Source organism: Serinus canaria, chromosome Z (assembly GCF_022539315.1).
Source record: "Serinus canaria isolate serCan28SL12 chromosome Z, serCan2020, whole genome shotgun sequence".
NCBI classification, from domain to species: Eukaryota; Metazoa; Chordata; class Aves; order Passeriformes; family Fringillidae; genus Serinus; species Serinus canaria.
The window spans coordinates 63,952,891-63,973,876 of NC_066343.1; the positions used below are offsets into that span (position 1 = coordinate 63,952,891).

Genomic DNA, 20,986 nt, shown 5'->3' on the forward strand with positions numbered 1-20,986 from the left:
TTTTCTCTTCTAGAGATGCAGATTATAGTGATATTAACAGTATTAGTTAAATTGGATTTTCTCTTCCTGTGTCTATCAGAATCAACCTTTTCTTTGCCTGCTGTCTTGAATAGCTGGAAGTGCTATTGTTTGTGCTTTTGTTTGAGTCAGTTTCTGATTGCTAGGGGAGACAAAACATGAATGTCAATATTTGCCAGCTCAGATTGCAGTGTAATGCAGTAAGTGAAGGAATGCAGATCTGTATAGCTTTGATCAGGTGGCTTTCAGGTACTTTATCTCATACTAATTAAAATACTTTTTCAGGGGGTTATCTGTATATTTATACACATACATGTATATAAAACGGAAATAGATAGCATAACATACTATTTTTTCTCTCTTTATAGTATGACTGAGGTTGTTACTAGCACCCTTTCCCACTCATTTTCTTTAAAACCAGATGCAGAAGTTCCAAGGTAAGATAAACCTATGTTGTTTTATGTAACAAAACAATATTTTTGATCTGTAGTAATGTGATGTGTATTTTTGACTGCAAAATATTTGCAGGTAGAGTGTATTGCACCTACAAACTAAGTAGCTTTTTCTGGAACTTTGTGTACTATAATCCTTGTGGATCCATATACTCTTATGTGTTGTCTGGAATATCGCATGACTCAAATGTTAATTCAGAGCTACCAGATTTCAAGAGACATGATAGTTTTGTTTTCTGGTTATGGACAGAATTCATGATGTAATATTACTATAGAAGATTATTATTACTACTATTGATTATATATATACATTTTAATTAAAATTATTAAAATGCAGCTATCCTATGGCAACTGATAGATTTACATAAATATATAGAAAATAAAGAGAATGTTGGAATTGGGAAAAGGAGTCAGGAGTCAGTGTCAGGCTTTCAGTTCTGGAACAGTCCTCTATGAGGCTTTTTTCAGTTTAGAGGAGAATATGAACTACGCATACTTTTGGGCTTCATTTTCATGTGTCTCTAATCTCTCTTCCTGCTTGAGTTTCTCATGCCAACTCTTTTAAAAAAAATTTACTCAAACTTTTGGCATTTCAATGCTTGCACATTCTAATTGCCTTCCTAAAGATTTCATATGCTCCTTCACACCTATTACATATCTAAAACTATTATTCATTTTCCATTACTTTATGATCCTGTTTGTTCACATGCTTGGAGACCATTCTGTGCAATTGTAAGAAGTTCTCTAAGGGTTGCCTGTATCCGTAGCAATGTCAGCATTTTTCTTAAACAGAGAAATGTCTTTTGGGTTGATTTCTGTTGGTGCAAGTAAAATCCTTTGGTTTCTTCATAGCTTATTATAAATACTAACCCTCTCTTCTTCATGTAAGGAATCAATGTACTTAATATTCTTTACCAACTAAATGACCTTGTTATCACTGTGGGAAAATGTAAAGAAAATATTTTAAAATTGGAGTAACACATACAATACATTACTCTGAAATCTTGTTACTTTTTAAGCCCAAATATCTAAAGGAATATTGTAAAAGGTGGAGCTTTCCCAGGACGGTTCAGGTCCAATGTGGCTGTCTCTGGATCTTGGCCCCTTGCAGCCTTTACAAGGACAAAGTAAAAGATGTGAGGTGCTCTTCTCCTCTGGGCTAAAAAATAATTAAGAGAGCGGTGTCCCAGGAGAGAAAGAGGGCAAATGCCTGATGTCCAGAGATTTCTAAACCTGGGGAATGGGGGGCAGACAAAGAGGACCACAGCCAATGGGATAGAAGTGAGGAAGGGGTGAGGGGAGGAATAAACCTGGAACAAACCATTACCACGTGGGCTTTGGGGGGAAAGACCATGTGATCAGTGCAAATTACCAAACACCCAGTGCAAAAACCACAACTAAATGAACTATTTAGTGCAATACAACACCTCCCCCCCTTTTCTGTTAAGAAAAATTAAAAGCATTGGTCTATTCTGATACAAATTATGAATTCATCTACCACTCATGATTTGTGGGCCTGTCAGTTTGCTTGAACATTATTTTAAGTCAAAATGAATCTGTCTTCTGCCTTTTTTAACTAAAAATATCCCTCTTCATTTTCCATCAGCTGTTTGACTTTATGACTAACCAGACCTTTTTTCTGTCTTTTTTGTCAAATCATTGTTTTCTGCCTGTATCTCTAGTGATAATAATATTACATACACTTGTGGTTACAAAATCAGATAGAACTTACATCTTCACTTCTGTTTTTCATTCAGTATTTTAAGAAGTGTTAAGGAAATATGTCCTACATGCTCACATGGTCAAGATCGTGCACTGTTAATTATTCAGTTGCTACTACAAATTAATTATGTTTTTTAAATACACAGGTATCTTTAAAATTTTTCTGGATTGATTTAAGACAACCTTGTGTAGGTGTTTTGAACTCTGAATGTTTTTCATAGTTGGTTCTTTTCTTTCTTAAATAGTGCAGACAATGTAAGTGATTCTCAGCCTTCTGAGACTGCTGTGTCGACTATGTCACGTCTTGCCTCCCATACTTCTGTTTGTGCAAAGAAGCAAGAAGTCAAGGAAGAAGTCCCTAGAGAAGAGAAACCAAGCACATCAGAAACTGTCAGGCACATGCTGCAAGATGAGATGTTTAAATTAGTTCAGGTGAGACTAGCTAATTATTTTAAGTAGTTTTCATGATATCAACTGTGTTGCTAAAAAATCGAAATAGTTACTGTTTTAAGGGCCTTCTTTGTGTGGTAAAACAGTAATTCAAAGAAAGAATAATAAGAATCAGATAAAACCTTTAGAACACTTCTCTCCCCTACAACCTTTTCTTTCTCCTGTGCAGCATACAGAAACGATTCAGTAAGTTTATCAGCTCTACAATAGTCTTTCTTCCCTTCTCTTAGGGAGGGCAGTTGCCTTTGCCATGCCATAGACTTCTCCACAAAAAAAACAGTTCTCTTATGGCTTTAATGTCCATGAATAGCAACCGCTTGGAAATCTGCTGTTGTGGAGTCCCTCCCATCTTTTGCAGCCTTCTCACAGCTGTGTTTATGAGCCATATCAACTTAGGGGGTACTATTTTAAGGATGAGCTGCTCAAGAGCAAATATTATCTGTCTCTCAGATCATCAATCTCTGGGAACAGAGGTCTTCTTCTCTCTCTTGGGGCACTCTTTTCTCTCTCAAGTTCAAACTTCTCCTGGGATCACAATTACTTCAACATCTGCTTACTTTAGCATAGATACCTGTGCTTATATCTACAATTCGAACACTTCAATGAGTTACAGGGAAAAAGAGTCTGATGTATCAATTATATCTTCTCCATAGCCTTACAAGCAGATTTCAGCTCAAACCTGAGGCATCTCCTCAACCCTCTTATCTGGGACCTGACTTCTTCTTACTGACTTTCATGTCTCATGTTGTTCTCTCTATGTCTTTACTCTGTCCTTTTCTCTCACCCAAGGGAGGATTGAAAGCAAATCTTATCTATGCCCTAAAAGAGTTAATATCTCACCTGAGGCCTGCAGATGCTCACAGGATCCCTGCCAGGGGTGTCCAGAGCACTCATGGTGATGGATTTCAAGCTGCACTGGGGCTGTGTCAGAATCTCAGGGGGCCCAGGCCAGGACAGCAGTGGCTGCTCTGGCTGCATGGCTGTTTCCCCCGGGGGGCTGCTCTCTGTGTGGACTACAGAGCCGCCTCCGGGGGTTTTTTTGACTGTCGCTGGGATCTCAGCAGCCAGGCTAGGACTCAGCGGCTGATGGCCTCTCCCTCCCTGCCTGGCAGCCCCCGGGGCCCGGCCCAGCCCTCCCCCAAATCCCCCCGGCTGAGCGGGCCTGGCCCGGCCCTGCGGCAGAGCCTGCCCGGCCAGGCCCGGCCTAGACAGAGGACTAGGCCAGTCTTGCTACCTGTTCCCAGGCCAGAAAGGAAAGAGAATTCCCAGGGTTTGTTAGTTTTGAAATGTGTGTTCACAGAGGCAGGTCTAGTTTTTATTGGCTCATTAATATTCTTATTCTCAAAGCTAGCACAAATTGGTTTTGCTAGGCACAAAGTAAGCTCTCAGCAGTTCCTCTCAGAAAAAAATCACTTACGTGGCTCCAGTGCAAAACCAGCACAGGTTATTCTTTAAAGAGATTTCTAGTTCCATGTTAATCATTGTGAAACTTATTTTAGACTTAACTCTTGCTTTTAATTCAAGAAAATGAGTGGTATAATAATAGATCTTTGAGTGTGTTTTAGCTCACATAAGTCAATGTCCTTCAATAGTTTACACTTGGAAAAATTCTGATGCTGTAATAGCTTTTCAACTGCGCTAGGACTTAAGTGGTGGCAATATGTTGAGCCAATTTTATGTGACTTTATATTTATTGAAACTTCAAAAAAATTGAAGATATTTGTTTTGCTTTAGCATAACCTGTCTGTGGCAGGTATTTGTTGTATCTTAAAAGGAAGTCCAAAACAATTATACAAATTAATCATTAATCATTATTGAATCATCCCATCATTGGGATCTTGTCTGTTTTGTCACCTCATAGTGAACAGCTGTAGTACAGCCTAGGCGGTTTTGCTAAGATTTCTGTTAAAGTTATTGGCATTGTTAACTTTGTTCATGTGTGTATTCAGCTCCAGCAGATCAACTTCATGAGTTTAATGCAATTAGTGCAGTCATCCTTTACCAATGTGCCAAATGTGCAACAAGTATTACAGCAACATCAGTTGGTTCACCTGGCAGGGAGCCAGCCTGCACACGCTGCTGAAAGCAATGCTTCTCCAAAAACACAAGTGCTCACCCAAGAAGAAAAAGGAAAAACTGGTCAAGAGAGCTCTGTTTTTCAGCCAAGGAAGAGTGTAGAAGATGAAAGCAACAATACTCGAATAAAAGTAGGTATATCAAAGCATGGTTTATGAAGACTGTTCAGTATATCTGGTATGTTATCTATCCTGTTGAGTTAGGAAATGTGTTATTAGTGATTGCCGTAGATAGAACTATTTTTGTGCTTATTTAGTGCATGGTTGATATTAAGTAGTGGTTTGTTTGCTTTTCTCATTTAGAATCATTTGGATAAGAGTGCCTCTTTGACATTATTTGAAAGCAACAGCAAGGAAACAGGATTAATGTCACCATCCCAAGACTTGCATTCTTCAGTGCCTACTAAACCAATTCATCTCCTAGCTCCTTCCTCAGGCATCCAAAAAAAAGTGAAGCTTATCCCTGTTGAAAAAAAAATTAGTTACTCAAATGGTTTTCCTTTGCTTAAGCTGGAATCAAGTTATCATGTCAAACCAGCATTATTACATCCAAAAGAAATGTCATCAGCATTTGCCAGGCCACCCCCAGTGCCACGAGTAGCTTGGAGTTCATCAGATTCCTTATGGGACCATCAGTCATCATACGCACCAAGAAGAAGTAAGGCAGAGGAAGATTTCCACAGAAGTAGATACAACCCTGACATTTCAAGACAGAAGCATGAGGAAAAGGAGAGATGGGCAGAAGCAGTGCATGAGGGTCCTCCCAAACATCTGAATTCAGATCAGTGTGAGGGACAGCAAGAACATTCACCTCAGCCACAGTTCCCTGAAAATGTGAATATGTTCAAAGCACCAGCCACTCAGAACCTGGCTGCTATTCCACTGTTGCACTTGCAACTTGACCCAGTACCTAGAGTTCCACCAGCTGTAAGGCAGCCAATCACTACTACTTTAGTACCTGTTAAACCTTCAGCAAAGGATGCTGACTCCAGAGAAACACGGTGGGATGCAGGAATGACACTACTTCAGATTAATTTACATCAGAAAAAGAAGGTACTAGATTTTAATAATATATTTTTCTAAGTTGTAATGTTTTGTCAGTTTCGTGGTTTCTTAGTCATCACAAATAATTTCATGTTTACAGAGTTTGAATTTGAAATTGTTCAGTACAGATGCCAGGAGGGATCTAGAGCTAAGGGTACCTGCTTATTGACATGTCAATATGAGGCAGACTACAAGCCTGAAAGTGTTTATAACTACATTAAATTGATTCTACATTCCATAGTTTATCAATGTTCAGCCCACTGGTAATGAGTGTGAAGAATTTACTATCTAAGATACTGGACAATATTTGTATGGTAAAAAAATAGGATTTTTTCCTAGACAGATTATAATAGAATTACTTACAGAAACAGAATGTGGTGAAAAATCCTGTTTTGCAGGGCAGAAATAGAATGGTAAAAGAAAATATTATGGATTATGATCCATAATATTTGAATACCTGATGTTTTGAAAAATGTTATTTCTCATAGACTTACATGCTTGCAAATCCCAGTTGAGACGAATGGAAATGCTTTTCCTTGAAAGGTGCTTCTTCAGTACTTGTCTACATTGGATGGTTCCACCCTGAACTACCTACATAAGAAATGCAAATATTAGTGAAATATGTTCTGTGGAGAAAATTCATACCTCTTAATTTTCAGAAAATAGTTTACACATGTACATATTGGCAGAGATTCTCTTCTGATACTATTAATACTCCATTTCCATATTCTTTAAAAAATGTTATGGGAGTTTTGTTTGTGTAACTGAAATCCAAACTGGACTTACTTTCTTCATCCAATCTGACTGGAGTTCCTCTCCCTATTTTCTTTCTCTCTCTGAACCCTCTTAGGCACCAAATCTCATCCCACTTCGAGATCTCATTGTATTTGAGCAATGCCACAAGCATCATTCTGTGCCTGGTAGTTCCTCTGGACAAGACCAAACCAAACCTATCCAGCTACTAAGAACTGATGTTGAACCATTTGAACTTAGAAATGTGCAGAAGACAAGAAAAAGGCAAGCCAGATTTTTAAAGTGGAATTTCATTATGACAGGCTAACTGGTAACTTTTATCTTCTAGATTTGGCATGAGAGAGAATGTATTCTCTCAGCAGAGAATAAAGTATCAAATAATATTAAAGATACAGCAGAAGTGTATCATTAGGATGTAAGGAGTTCTTGCTTTTAGGAGATTGTAGGAAGAAGATTCAAGAGGAAATGTTTTTCATTCCCTTATCTGTGTTTTAAAGTCCTGTTGTCTTGTGACTGTTTGCTATACACTCTTAATGAAATGCTCACTCCTTACACAGTGAATATTAGTAGACTGCTGTCTGGGCTGCATATTGTCACTGTCATCTTCAAGAAAGAAAGGATTATATGCTCTTTCAATATAACTAAATATGTAGGCTGTTTTTAATAGAGACAGTGATTAACAAAATTCCTGCTGAGGCTGAGTTGTTGTGGGTTTTTTTGCTAGGTATATTATTTAAAACTTTAAAAAATTAATCTATTTCATGTTAATTGATTTCACAAACAGTTGAAACAGTTGTTTAAGCTGCTTACGTATCTTTGCTCAGTTCTTATAGAATGCTGATAGAATGTTTTGGAATAGAATACTTGGTTTCAATTATGCTTTTTTTTTAAGAATGCTTTTAATTATGTCATTTTGGAGCTCCTCCTCAAGAGGAGTTTTTTAGTATTGAAGTGAAAACTTGCTACACAAGTAACTGCAGATAGAGTTTAGAATACATTTTAATAGTATCTATGAAAGTGCTTAAACCTGTAGTTGATGTCATATAATCTAATTGTCACTTATTAAAGAAGAAGCTATAGTTGCTGTTGTGTAATCTATTTGTCACTTAGTAGTTAGAAACACTACTGCTGTATAATTGAAGCTTGCTTCTTATAGATTCCTTATGGACATTTTGTCTAGTAATTATTAATTATACACAAAATATAGATGTGAAATATTATGAGGTTTGTTATATTTAATATAAATAGCCTATTGGACAATTAATAGATTTTAGTGTAATTGCTGTTATTTCTTTTGGTTCCTACAACATTTTTGAGTAGTTTTCAACCAAGCAGAAACTGTGATTTGAACTGATCTATATGCAGCAGCTGTTTCTTTTCCAATCTTTATTTCAGTGTTTATTTCTTGATAGTAATCTTTCCTAGAAAACAACAATTATTTCGTAGCGCTTCTTACTCTTTACCTGCAATTAATATGTTGACAGTAAAAAGAGGCGTAGTAAGAAGCAACTGAAAGAGAAGGAGGATAAGAGGAAACCAAGCGTGTCCTTCCATCCAGACGACTCCATCATCAGTATTAGTGACACAGCAGTGCCTTCTGAATCAGAGACTGGGGTATAGAATTATTTTTTTTCTTAGCTCTTACCTTTTCTATTCAAGTATTAGCAGAAAAGAAAGGATAAAACTGTAAACAAACAATAATATACTTATCTTCCAGGCTCTGGCCTACAAACAGTATGCATATTTTTGATTCATATAATTGCATTTTCTCTAAGCTGGAGATTGATTTTTATAAAGGATTCCAGGGTACTCTTTTTTTTCTGGAACATGAACTTGTTTTGGTAGGATATAAGTCTCCATGTACATTTGTAGTAAATACATATAAAAATGTTAAAAATGAAAAAAATGTTTATTTTTCCTAGTAGTGACAAAGTGACCCAGGCAAGTGACACAGGCATTATTCTTTCCAAGTGGGCCTGGATGTATGACAGTATAAGAGTAGGGATGTGCAGCATTGGAACCTCAGTTTTGTCTCAGTTCAGACTCTGAAAAAAGAAAGCCTTCATCAAGCTGGGTTTTGATTAGGTCTTTCTGATATCTTTTGGGGTTTAACCTTACAAGTACCAAATTTCAAGCTGGAACACTACCAGTTTAGTGCTGAATCACTACCCAGAGCTGTGTTTCTGGTCCATACCATGCTTTCTCTGAGACTTCACTGCAGCACAGCAGCTAGAGAACCTCACCAGACCTGGAGATGTTCAGGGTTCAGCAGGGGTAGGATAAATTCAAAGAAGAATAAGGAATTTGTGTTACTGCTTGTCACCCAAAGGTACATAAGAGAATGTTACATAGTCAGTAAATTACAGTAAGTTGGAATAATTCAGAGGAATTAAAACAGGTGTTGAGAAAAGTAAGTGGCGGTTATTCCTTCTTTTCCCCCAAATCTTTACTCGTATCAGGTATATTGGATAGCTGACATCACCAAGAAAGCCTTTAATCTGCACTGGAACTGTTTTTTAAAGATGGTTCTTTTTTTTCCTTGTATTAGGATCACAAACCAAAATCAACGTCTTACGTTCAAGATGGTTTTTTCATGTCAATGGGCAAGTAGAAGTCTTTTTAATGCTTTAGTGCTTACAATGCTTTTTAATGCTGAGTGCTCAAATAAAAAATAAAAAGTCAAGGAGTATTAGTCTGTTAGAATTCACAATAAAACTCTACAATAATTTCCATGTAAAAAACTAGGATAATATGGTCTGTGGTCAGTAGAACTTTCTGTCTTATAGGATCTTTCCCAGACCTTTCAGGATGTACAATGGGTGTCCAGAACTTTTGGGAGACACTTGTTTTTTTTGGGATTGGTATGAAGAGAGGTGCAGGCAAATTTAAAATCTTGTGCAAATTTTCTGAAGATTCAGACTAGTTTTCATAAAAATTTTAGAAGTATTTTAATTTTTCTTCAAAATGAGTGATAATCTTGTATTTATGTTTATAAACAATAGAGTTAAATAATAACAGTATATCAAGTAAATTACCTGCGATTGACAGTGATTTCTGTTCATGTGATTAATCAAACTAATTCTGTAAACATTTCCAATCCTAAATTTTTAATATATTTAAAAAATATATTATTCCAGCATTATTTGCCTGCATATTCTAATTACACAAAATTTAGGACTCTTGTAAAAGAAACTCAATATATGCAGTGTTTCTAGCCTGCAATACAAAAACTGGGCCTGTGGAAAGATTTCCTTCTTTATATAATGTGTTAATTCGTGACAATATTCAGTTCTGTCACGGGACAAAATGCAATTCATTCTCTGAAGTTTGGCTTTAAAGAAATGCAAACTTTGTAGAAACAGCAATAAAGAAATGAAAACACACATGTCATAAATATTCCTCCCCTCCTTTTAGAATGTGAAACAGACTGTTACTGTTCAACATACTAAAATATTTAATTTAAAATCATATATCTAACTGAATCTTGGTTTTAATTCAGTGTAACATTGTGTCAGTTGTTTATTCACATAAAATCGGTAGCATGAACTTTTCTTGGAGTAATTTTTGAGGTATGCTTAGAGACAAGTGAAAATTATCTCTCATAAATACAAGTAAGAAAATTCTGGAGCCCATAGCTGTGAGTAGTATCATTGCTTTCAAATATATCAATTTTATTTATCAGTAATAGACACCTGTTTTGTATTATCACATTTTAGATGCAATGGATAAAGCAAGTATCACCTCAGCAGATCTACATTATTTGGCTTCTGTAGGAAAAAAACCAGCAGAAACTCAAGATGCAAGTACAAATACTAACCCAGGTAAGTGCTACACAGGTGATCTACAGAAACCAACTGTTTCTGGTGTTCCTTCTTGATTAGTTGTGCTGTTTGATCAGTTTTCAAAATGCAGCAAGTTTGTAAAGAGAAAGCAGGTTTTTGTGCAATTTTCTTGTTTCTAAAAGAATTAAACTAGAAAACAACAGAATATAAATTATAAAGCAGTAGTTAAAGTAATTATAATTTAAAATATTACTGACACAAATCATGCTTTCTGAAAGTCAGTTCTGCTGCAACTTTTTCTGAAAGCTTGTTTTAACTTAACTTTATCTAAATGCATTTTAGACAATGTTTCACACTTAACTGAAATTGCTTCCTTTACTCTTCCCCCACTTTTCTTTGATTGTGAACTGGCAAATCAGAAATGTACGCTCAGATAATGCCATTGGTATCTTTTCTTTATGTAAACTCATACAGTCTGGTCTTCTTTCTTTTCCCAATCAAGTGCTCAAATCGCAACAGGATCATGGGATCAGTGGTGAAAATGAGGTTTCCAGAGTTCAAGAAAACGAGCTGGTCATATCTGTTCCTGTATCAGGTGTGGCTGCAGTCTTTCTCCACTTCATTTGTTGTTTGGGAAGTCTATAAAAGTGTTACTGTTCTAACATGGGTTTTGTACCTGAGACAGCTTAATGCAGGGTGCAAATAACATGCTAATTTATCTGATTTTCTGAAACCCAATCCTCATTTTGTGGATTTTAGCTTGATTTTAGTGCCCATTTAATCTTAATATTTAGTGTAATGTAGAACAAATGAATTGATCAGTGAGAGGTTAAAACAGATCACACAAAATTGAGCTGCAGTAGCATTGTTTCATAAATACATTACATAGATTTCAGTACCCAACTATTTTCCCTATGGTACCAAGACAGTATACTAATTTTTCCATTATTGTAAAATTCAACGATGTTCTTCTATTTGAAGATAATTTTACTACATCACATGACTCATTTGCATATAGTTTTATTAGAGGTTTCTATCTGAGTAATCTAATTTCTTTGGATTAAGTAAAGATGCAGATTTTTTTTTTTACCTAAGTAGGAGGGACTTAGATATTAATAGCAATCTAGATGGCAGCTTAGTCAAATCTTTTCTTATCTTCTAGAGAATGCAGAGCTGTTTCTTAATAGTCTAATGTTTTTGTGTGTTTTTCTGTAAATATAATACTGATTATTATTATTTCCTTGTAGAATCATCCAGTTCCTCTGAGATACTACTGCCAGACATGTACTTAAACCTGAGTTTCCCCACTGAAGTGAATGAGAAGTCTTTGCCATCCCCTCTGTCAGATGCACCTGATTTGGTTAGTGATCTAATGTATATATGGCTTAAATGCATTTTAAGTATACTGTTTGTCTTCGTGAATTTGGGTTCTTTGTATCTGCCTGAGTCAGTTGTGTAGTGTGGTAGGGAAGATTGTATTTATTTTGTTCCCCAAACAAAAAGCCTTTCATCCACAAATGTCAAGAGGTAAACACAGGAAATGGTGAACAATGTACTATAAACAGCCCATTCAAAACACATACTGTATAATTCTTCATTATCTTGTTATTTAGCATAAACAGGAATATATCAGTGTGATTGACATTGAAGACAGTGACATCTTTAGCAATTTGCCCATGAAACCTGAGTCTGCAGAAGAGATAGCTGCTGAGCAGCAGAATGAGAAGCTTGAAATTCCATCCACTGCAAAACTTCATCACACAGCAGCTTCTGTTACTAATGCAGTTCCACCTAGAGCACTTCAGAAGCAAGGTAAACTATTTCAGTTTTAAATACTCTTTTGTTGTAATACTTCCACAGAAAATCTGCAGCCTTTTCCCAATTAATCTCATTGGTTTTTAGTATTAACATCAACATTAATACATTTGACTTCTTTTGTATTGATTCTTGCCTTCTAAAACGCCCTGTTAGGTATGGCACGTTTATGGCTAATTATGTGCAGTATTTAGGTGCTTGTGACTTATTCAATGATATTGGTGCATTCTTTTTTTTTTATTTCATTTTAAGATGATCATCAGAATAATGTGTCAAACAAGTTGCAAAAGAAAGAGAAGTTAGATTCTGTTACAGATATTGTAACTTGGAACATAGCACATGAAGATGGAGGAACTCTTTTTTCTTCAGGGCTTCCACCCAAACTAATTGAAAAAGAGTACTTTTCCTCAAAGCAGAAGGAAATGGATATGCAATTACGGGTACTAGAGAACATAGTAGAAAATATGGAGCAGGATTTCAGAAATAGCAAAATGGTGAGTGCTAACTCCTGGTTTTTAAACAGTTTATTTTTTCAACTAAAGACAAAACTTCCATTTTGGAACAATGTGTTCTCAAATTTGCTTAGTATCTGTTGAAAGATATTGATAATAATATATAATATATAAAAATATTATCTATATTATAGTGCAAGTTTTACATATATGTATATACAATATACGTATATGTAAATCTTCTTTCATATTTAGTGCTGACTCTGTTGGCTGACATGGTTGCTTACAATGGACCGAATGCTGGCCAGAATGGTGATGTTATTAGTGAATGGGCAGAATTTTTGTGTAACTGAGTTCAGGCTGAGCAGGAAACCTTTTTTGGCAAAGACTTCTGCAGTTGTACCTCTGCAAAATATTGTGTGACTGTTTCTGGAACCTGATCCAATTTGTTTCATAAAATACTTGCATTTTTACCATCTTTATAAATCCTAATATGGAATTAAAATAAAATTGGGCTGTGATAGATTTTTTAGGTCTCTTCTAACTCATGGTATTCTATGATTCACGGAAATGTAAAGACCTCATTGTGTCACTTACACACAGTTATTAGGCTCAGGTGGATTATTTAATCACTTACATTCTTCATCAAGGTTGTTATTTAAGTCAGCTTTTTAAAAGCCTGTAGAGAAAAAAAAATCTTGATATAGCCTCTATTTGTTTCAGCATTTCATAGCACCTGGGTTTTAAAACTTCTGGGTATCTAGCCAAACCCTAAAGAAAACCCCCTTTTTTTGGTGCTTTTTTTGCATTCAAACTTGTTGGCAATTCCTATTATAGTAATTTCTCATGTATTTCATATCAGTTTTGAGATTTGTTCTTTTTGAGACTAATGGTCAGTAAAATGTCTCACTCTGGGTTAGTTTTAGGTTTCATTTTCTAGTGTGAAACTTCAGACTTATGAAGACAATGGAAGTATTTTAATATCTGTGGGTTTTAGATAAAATATATATTGGAAGACTTCAGCTACTTTATGTGATCAGTAGAAGTAAAACTGTTCAAACAAATAATGGAGTTTGTATGTATTTTTCTTAAAGTCAGTATCCAGAAGATTGTAATTCTTACATGAAATTAATCTGCTTGAGCTACTTTGATTCCTGAACATTTTAATTTGTTTTCAGTTAGAAAACTGCATTAAAATGTTTGAAAGATTCTTACAAGGAAAATATATTTAGAGTGGACATTGCATAAATATGTGTGGTGTAAGTCTCAGAAATACCTTGAAGGAAGTATCATTTCCTAGTTTTTGGGTTTCACTTATAGTTAGTGAAGCTGATAGAAGATTTTGAAGCAGCTGCTGATTCAGACCTTGGTGCTCATCGTGCAGTCTCTGAAGCTGCTGGAGTCATTTGTGCTGGTATGTGTCCAATTAACAGAAGGATAATAAATTTGCCATGGAACGTGCATATTAAATAACTTTTAGTTACCACAGACATTTAATTCAATCCCTAAAGGTGTTATTGAAATATGAACCAAAAAACCAGAGAAAGAAATAATATGAAAGGTAGCCAATCTTAGTATTGAGTTATAATATCTACTGGTTTTATTGAAATCTTGCATCAGCTTAACTGTTTACTAGAGCAGATGTATTGAATGATTTATTGTTTATCTAACAAATAACTATGTAGTGCCTACTTATAGCTACTGGGCTGTGCCAAGAACATTGTATAATCCACTTATGGAGTTAAAGCAAAGTCAAGTGGTGGAACTAAATCATGTCTATATCTGTAATCATACGTAAGACGATATTTAGGATGTCCTTTACACTCACCCAGAGCAACTCCTGGTCCAGTCATTTTCTTTGTGTGTGCAGGACTGGTTCACACAGCACAGCCCAGGAAGTACCCTTCTGTAGGGAGGCACAGCTGATCCAGGTCCAGGCTGTTGTAGGTGACAGATAAATTAAAAATGCCACTAACCAAGATATATGATAGTTTCTGCATTTGGAGGGTTGCATTTTGCCATTGGCCTACACTAAGTACAATTTTGGTTTTTTCCATAGAATCAGAAGATCATTTGATGGACATGATCTTTCAAGATGATTTAGGTGATCAAAAGGAGAGCTTAAACTTGAAATATCCTATCCCCAGTTCTACTACAGTGGATGCACACTCTTCTGCCTCTTCAGCCTTGGCTTCTAAGTTTCCCAGTGGCCTGAAGTCACCTTCTGGTATAATCGTTATTGTATATTTTTCCTCTTTGCATCTTTTAAAAATAAGTAAACGTTTTCTTCATGCTGTAGTACTTCCTCATGACTGTTTCACAGAATGTTACATAGTGCGAATGAGCTCATTGAAATCAGGCACGAGTCTTTCTAGATTGCATTATTTAGAATGGTTTCATTGATGTGTGATAATGAGTTTGTTACATGACATAACAGTATCACTAAGTTTTGAAAACAGTTCAGTACTGAATCATACTTGCACTCAAATTCACTGTTATTGAAAGAAAATAGTCAGCATTGGGTCTGCTTCCCATCACTGTGTTGATTTGTACTTATTTACCTAAGTGAATATAAATGACTGTGATATCACAGAACACTCAAAGCTTCCTCCAAAAGCTGTCTTGATCATCTCTGTCATCTACCTGTGTCTAGAGAGGTGATCTCTCCGTTAAATCCAGCCTACATCAGCAAAATCAATGGATTTATTTCTCTGTACAGTAACTACTGTCTGTGTCCTAAAAGATTATTTTATGAGGTCTAGTCCTTTTGAAAACTGAGGGTAAATTGTTTTTTGCAATTATAAAGACAACAGTAGCATTAAAAGGAGGATGAAAAATCATTCTGCAAGCAACCTGTTGCCTGAGGTTAAAAATGCAGTTGTATTGTTTTCTCTGTGTATTGCCTGCATTGCTTGCAGTCAGGCTCCCGAGAGTGGTATGTGCTTTGTGCGTGTGAATGTGCATTTGATAGCCACATTTACAACATTCTCTCTTAAAAGATATTAAAACATGGTTCCTGTGTCTGTATACAGAACTAGTGAATCTCAAATAGTACATACACCCAGTTAAGTTTTGAAAAGAGTGATAGAGTTTTGTAAGTATAAGCTTGTTATTTCCAAGCTAAGAAAACTAGAGGTGATACTAAGTTACAACTATAATTTTTTGAGATGGAGAGATTAGTTTAGGAGAGGAAGCAGTGCTCTTCCTTCCAAGACAACCATACTGCTCTTCAGTTGCATCTCCTGATTTCCAAGCTTCTTCTGAGTTCCTGGATTCCTCAAGTAAGTGTCAATCATTAATTTTCCGAGAAATACTGTATAATTAATTGGAACAGACTATTTCTAGTTAGTTGGTCATGGCAGAAAACTGTCAGCAGTGACAATATCTTCCTAGCAAAACTATCCACAAAAGCCAGGAGCTGCTAATTAATGCTCTGGAGCTTCTGTGTTCACCTGGCAGCCAATGTTGTGTTGTTTCACAGGCTGTTAAGCCTATGTACCATATTAATTTATTTTTAATGTCAACTCTCAAATGTCAATTGATGTTGACATGTTTCTATATTTTATCCCACAGGCTGTTTAACATACATATGATTAGTGTGTGTAAAAATGCAGAGATATTATTAACAAGGATTGTTTCTGTTTCAGCTTCTCACATATGCAGAGATCTATGTCCTGGGTAAGTATTTTGAGACTGCTGTTATTGACAGTTTACACAAAAGGTGACTGTTAGGGTGGAATCGTCACTTTGTAAAAATTGAAGCATTTATTTTCAAACTGAATAAAATCCCTTTTGTTAGCTAATTTCAGGCATTTACTCTGACTTTGGTGGTGCCTGTTAGATTTGCTTCATGCAAAAGCTCTAGAAGCATTCAAAGTTCTTTACTAATTAAAAGTATTGGAGCTGTTAATGCAGATGGTACTCTTGTCTGTTAGTATTTGTTATTTCTCCTATTTGCAAACCACTTCTTCAGCAAAACATATGCAACTGCTGTGGGTAGCTTTCTACCAGAAGGTTTTTTAAAGTCTTACCGTGTGAAAAGTGTAAAGCAACAGACTGAAAATTTCAAAACTGGGTAGAGCCTATGCATAAAATAAAATGGTCTGACATATATATTTTTACCTTTAGCTACTGTTTGTCTTCTGGATCCAGTAGGAAAGGCTGGCTGGTTTTCTTTCTTCCCAGTCATTCTGCTCCATTACCCATCTTTATTGCTTTGCTTAAAGCATAGCACTAACTGAATGGTTTATCCTACTTTTCTAGCATTTTAAGTAGAATTAGTTGTTGTGACTGAAGTAATTAGGAAGTGATTACGTAAGGTGGAGTATGGGTGTGAGGCAAAACTTTACCAGACACTGATAGCTTGAAGTCCTAAATTATGAGATTTGTGTTTTACTGGGAGCAACTGATTGAAAGAGAGGAAAGAATTGGGAAGAATATAGGTGAAGCTGTGCTCTCACTGACACTGATTCTTGCTCAGGTCATTGAGATTTGGGTACCATTGAAACTGGTGGCATCCCATAACCTTATCTCCTCATGGGCAGCAGTACAAACACTGTGGTGCTCCTGACTGCCAGGCTCAGCCTCCTGTGGGCCAGCCATGTTCACACACCACGGTAGAGCTCAAGCATTTCAGTTGTGGATTGTCCCTCTGTTGGGACAATCAGGTCTTGCTCCTTCTGTCCTCATCAAAGCTCACTCAAGTGTACTAACCCAGTGAAGATGTCAGGAAAGAATATTCAGTCCAAAGGCTGTATGTAAAACAACCTGGATATTGTTGTTTTAAGTATAAAAGAAAGTGGTTTAGCTTGTTGTTTTTACAGGACTGTTCTACATTAATTGAGTAACAGGTTTTTTCCCCTACCTAACATCAAGCTCTTTAGAAGATCCCCTGCAGATTACTGGTCTGAGTGATGTTACTGATGTGGTGAATGATCATGTGATCGAAAGTGACGTGTCTCTGCTGGAGCTGGGCTTTGCAAGAACACAGCCTAAGAAAACCTTTAGGTAATACCATGGCTGGATTTTGTTGTGTGTTGCTTAATTTATTTTAACCCTGGTTATTCTTGCGGTCCACATCCTGTAAACAATGGGAGCAAGTATGTGCTCTGGTATTAATGGGACTGGTATTAGAGCTTGTAATTGCCACAAATCTACTGATCATTAGTGTCAAATGTACTAATTGTTTTCTAGTATTCTGGTTTTGAAATTCTTTCCTTCCTATTTGCTTGTTCCTTCTTCTGCTAGGTATGGACTGGAGCACTGTTTTTATACAACTGGTTTTATACAGGAGATTCAGTTCAGACCTTCAGGTCTTGTAAAGCAGTTCTGAAAGACAGAACAGAAATTTCCTGCCAGTAACACAGCAGATTCATAAACTTTGAGCCCCAGATTCCAGCTTGTCATACTCCTCTCCCTGTTGGAGATTTCTACACCTTCCTGACTGTTATAAAATCAGCTGTGTTCTTTCCTGAGAGAGATCAAAGTGACAGCTGTTTCCTACTGCAGTTTGTGGTATCAGTTGCTGACAAGGCAAAAAAATGCAGCTGTTCAGGTCACCAGTCTGCTGCATTAGTGACACAGTTCCACCAGTATAAGCTCTAGTTCTATTATCTGAATGTAGCTGACAAGTAAAAGAAAAGTTTTGGGAAATGTCTTGGAAATTACTTGTTTGCCAGGATTTTATTTAGTAAAAGTTTGCAAAATAAAATTTCTCCTCTTGTTCATTACTTATGCTTCCAGCTGTGTCAGGATTTTAAAGAGTTTTCAATGTTTTTGTTGTATCATGTAGTTGCCATTGTTTGAAATTTACAGGATGTGCTAGATTATTTCTTGTTTACATCTGCCCTCAGGGTTCTTGATTCTGCTTCTGGGCATTCTCAAAGAACAGAAAAGGAAAGGAAAGAGATCCAAACATGGATGAAAAGAAAGCAAAAGGAAAGAATGAAAGAATATTTGAAGAAACTAGATGAACAAAGACAGAAAGAACATCATCCATTCAACCAGAGAAAGAATGTGGTAAGAATAAGAGGTGTATTGAAGAGTAGCTGTTACTTATTATACAAGTGTTGATTGTTCAGGTTAGGTAATGTAAAGGCTGGAGTGGTGGGGTTTTTTTCCTGTTGTAAGGTAGGGTTTCTGCATGTATGATTTTATTTTACTGGAGTTTGCCATAGTTGTATCGGGTAAGTAAATACACCAGTGTTCTCCACAGGCTGCAGTGGGTGACCATTGGCTGCAGGTGGCTATTACAAAGTAATGCAGGTGGCACTCAACTGTGATGGATGCAGCTGCAACATTCACTGATGAGAGATGTGTTTTTCAGGGAGTGATAGCTACAGCAGTTCTTAAGATGTGTTTACACCTTGTTTCATCTTCCCACATGCCTCCCAGAGAATTTAAAAAGCAGCGTTCAGATGCCAGCATCCTTTACAAACATGGCAGGATACTGAGGGCAGCTGTCACTGTCATTCACCCACACAGGGATGCATGCAAAAATCATAAGAGATCAGCAGAGATGCTAGAATATGCCATATATGTCAGGTATCTTATGAAATATTTTGTTGAAGGCTGATTTCAATGAACAGTCCACTCTCAGAATTTTTTAACGTTTTAATTTTATTAGTATAAACACATTTGTGGCCTGATCTGGAAATTTTTCTGTGCTGTAAATAATAGAAAAATTTTAAAAAACAATACAAAAGCAGTTCAGAAAACATTTTCGAATCAGTATTTACTCTTAAAAAAAGCATTTGCCGTTTTGATTCCTTCAGGACCAGAAAAGACCCCGCTGAGTCACAGGAAGCTCTGGAGTTAAGGAGATGAGACCTAAGAACACCAAATATATTCCTATACTTTCTACTTGTTGAATTTAGGATATGCTGTAAATACTTGCAGGCTGAATCTCTACTTGTTTTAACTCCCAAGCTGCAAATATGTAACATACACAAGTTCCCTGTGACTAAATAGTTCAATGTATTCACTTTCAGAAAGAGTAGCAGATCTATGTGAAAGGGTGCTCTTCTGCACATGCGTGGAGAGAAGCGATTGAAGAAAAATGGGTCCTGCTTCTCTCCCTTTGCTGTGTTGTCAGCCCATTAATATACACTTGATGCTTTTGCTATGGGCTTTTCTCCTGAAATCATTAGTGGAGGGATTCCCAGCTTTCAGTGAATGGTTTGGGTTTGTTTTGGATTGGATTGGATTTTTTTTTAAAGAAGAATTAAAGACTTCAAATTGTACTCTAGCAAACACAGGTTGAAGTGCAACCTTCTCCTGTTTTATATATCAGTTATTAGAAATGTCACTGATTATTAGGAGACTGGAGGTGAGGCCATTTGAAACTTTGAGCTTGACTGTGAGGACATCTCCTTAGGAATGTTGATATTTTAAGTATATGAGGTATGGAAAATGTGACTGCAGGATTTCAGTATGTTTTTTGAGACTGGAAAGTTATAGAAACAATCTTACTTGAATTTCCTTATAGGGCCATATGCTTTCATATTGGTTTTTTTTCTGAAGCGTTTCTTAAGCACTAGCTTTCAAGTAAGTACATTTTGAGAGTGAGAGATTGGAATGAGACCACAGTACATAATTAATTAAAGATTTTTATACTTTTTAAACAGCATCATAATCCTACTTCAAAAGATATTAGAGTCTTCCAGAAGAAGAAAGAAGAAAAAGACAAGTAAGTTGCTTTTAAATCCTTATTTTTATATTAGATTTCCAGTCCTGGAAAGATGTAGAAATCACTTTAACTGTATTGCTTATGAAACTTCTTATATGAATGAAATTTCAACCAAAAGCATGAATAATTCACATTTGCTTTTACCATTTAGGAAAACTGAGCATTTTTATCCTTTGACTGTATTTGTTGCTTTCCAAATATGATTGTTTGTTTTCTTTCCCCAACATTTACTCATTCATTCTCTCAAACCCTTCAGTAAGAAATGTTCTAACTTTTCACTAATGATCTCTTAAAACGCTTAGTATTTTTTCTGTGAAATCTTGTAAGAAATGTTCTTCATGTAGCCTTACAGGACTCACAAGCCAGCTGTAGTGAAGTGAGTGACAGCATGAGGTAATGTGTAATATTATTTCTTCACAGAGCCCTGCTGTCTGAGCATCACAGAATCAGAGTATCAGAGGCACTTTCTCTGATGAATGAAATGTTATCTGAAACAGTGGCATCACCAGCAAGTGATCACAGGATGTTGTCCAGCACAAGATCAGCTCAAGCTTACAGAAGGAGGAAGGTGGCATCTAGTACAGGGTAACACTCTGAGCATTAAACCTGCTCTATTCTGTTGGTGTCTTTACTACCCTCCAAATTTTGTAGCAAGTTTAGACAGGAATAGCATGAGAGAAAAGTCATATGCTGGTGGAATCAAAGATACAATTTGTCTGGGTCAGAGGACTCTCAA

General features: G+C 36.3%; 1 protein-coding gene across 5 annotated transcripts in view; it reads left to right on the forward strand.

The window, feature by feature from the left end:
- CPLANE1 (ciliogenesis and planar polarity effector complex subunit 1) overlaps nt 1-20,986 on the forward strand; it is a 59,343-nt gene that overhangs the window by 34,353 nt on the left and 4,004 nt on the right. For 4 of the 5 annotated variants that reach the window (XM_050986875.1, XM_050986872.1, XM_050986874.1 and 1 more), the window contains exons 32-51: nt 387-455; nt 2,438-2,624; nt 4,592-4,849; nt 5,021-5,770; nt 6,612-6,778; nt 7,999-8,128; nt 9,063-9,117; nt 10,231-10,335; nt 10,799-10,891; nt 11,544-11,656; nt 11,910-12,108; nt 12,364-12,605; nt 13,884-13,977; nt 14,623-14,790; nt 15,731-15,844; nt 16,211-16,241; nt 17,439-17,570; nt 18,416-18,581; nt 20,189-20,250; nt 20,671-20,835. In XM_050986875.1, coding sequence (XP_050842832.1) covers nt 387-455; nt 2,438-2,624; nt 4,592-4,849; nt 5,021-5,770; nt 6,612-6,778; nt 7,999-8,128; nt 9,063-9,117; nt 10,231-10,335; nt 10,799-10,891; nt 11,544-11,656; nt 11,910-12,108; nt 12,364-12,605; nt 13,884-13,977; nt 14,623-14,790; nt 15,731-15,844; nt 16,211-16,241; nt 17,439-17,570; nt 18,416-18,581; nt 20,189-20,250; nt 20,671-20,835 — 3,300 coding nt within the window. The remainder of the gene's footprint in view (nt 1-386; nt 456-2,437; nt 2,625-4,591; nt 4,850-5,020; nt 5,771-6,611; nt 6,779-7,998; nt 8,129-9,062; nt 9,118-10,230; nt 10,336-10,798; nt 10,892-11,543; nt 11,657-11,909; nt 12,109-12,363; nt 12,606-13,883; nt 13,978-14,622; nt 14,791-15,730; nt 15,845-16,210; nt 16,242-17,438; nt 17,571-18,415; nt 18,582-20,188; nt 20,251-20,670; nt 20,836-20,986) is intronic. The other variant, XM_050986876.1, reaches the window with a different exon arrangement.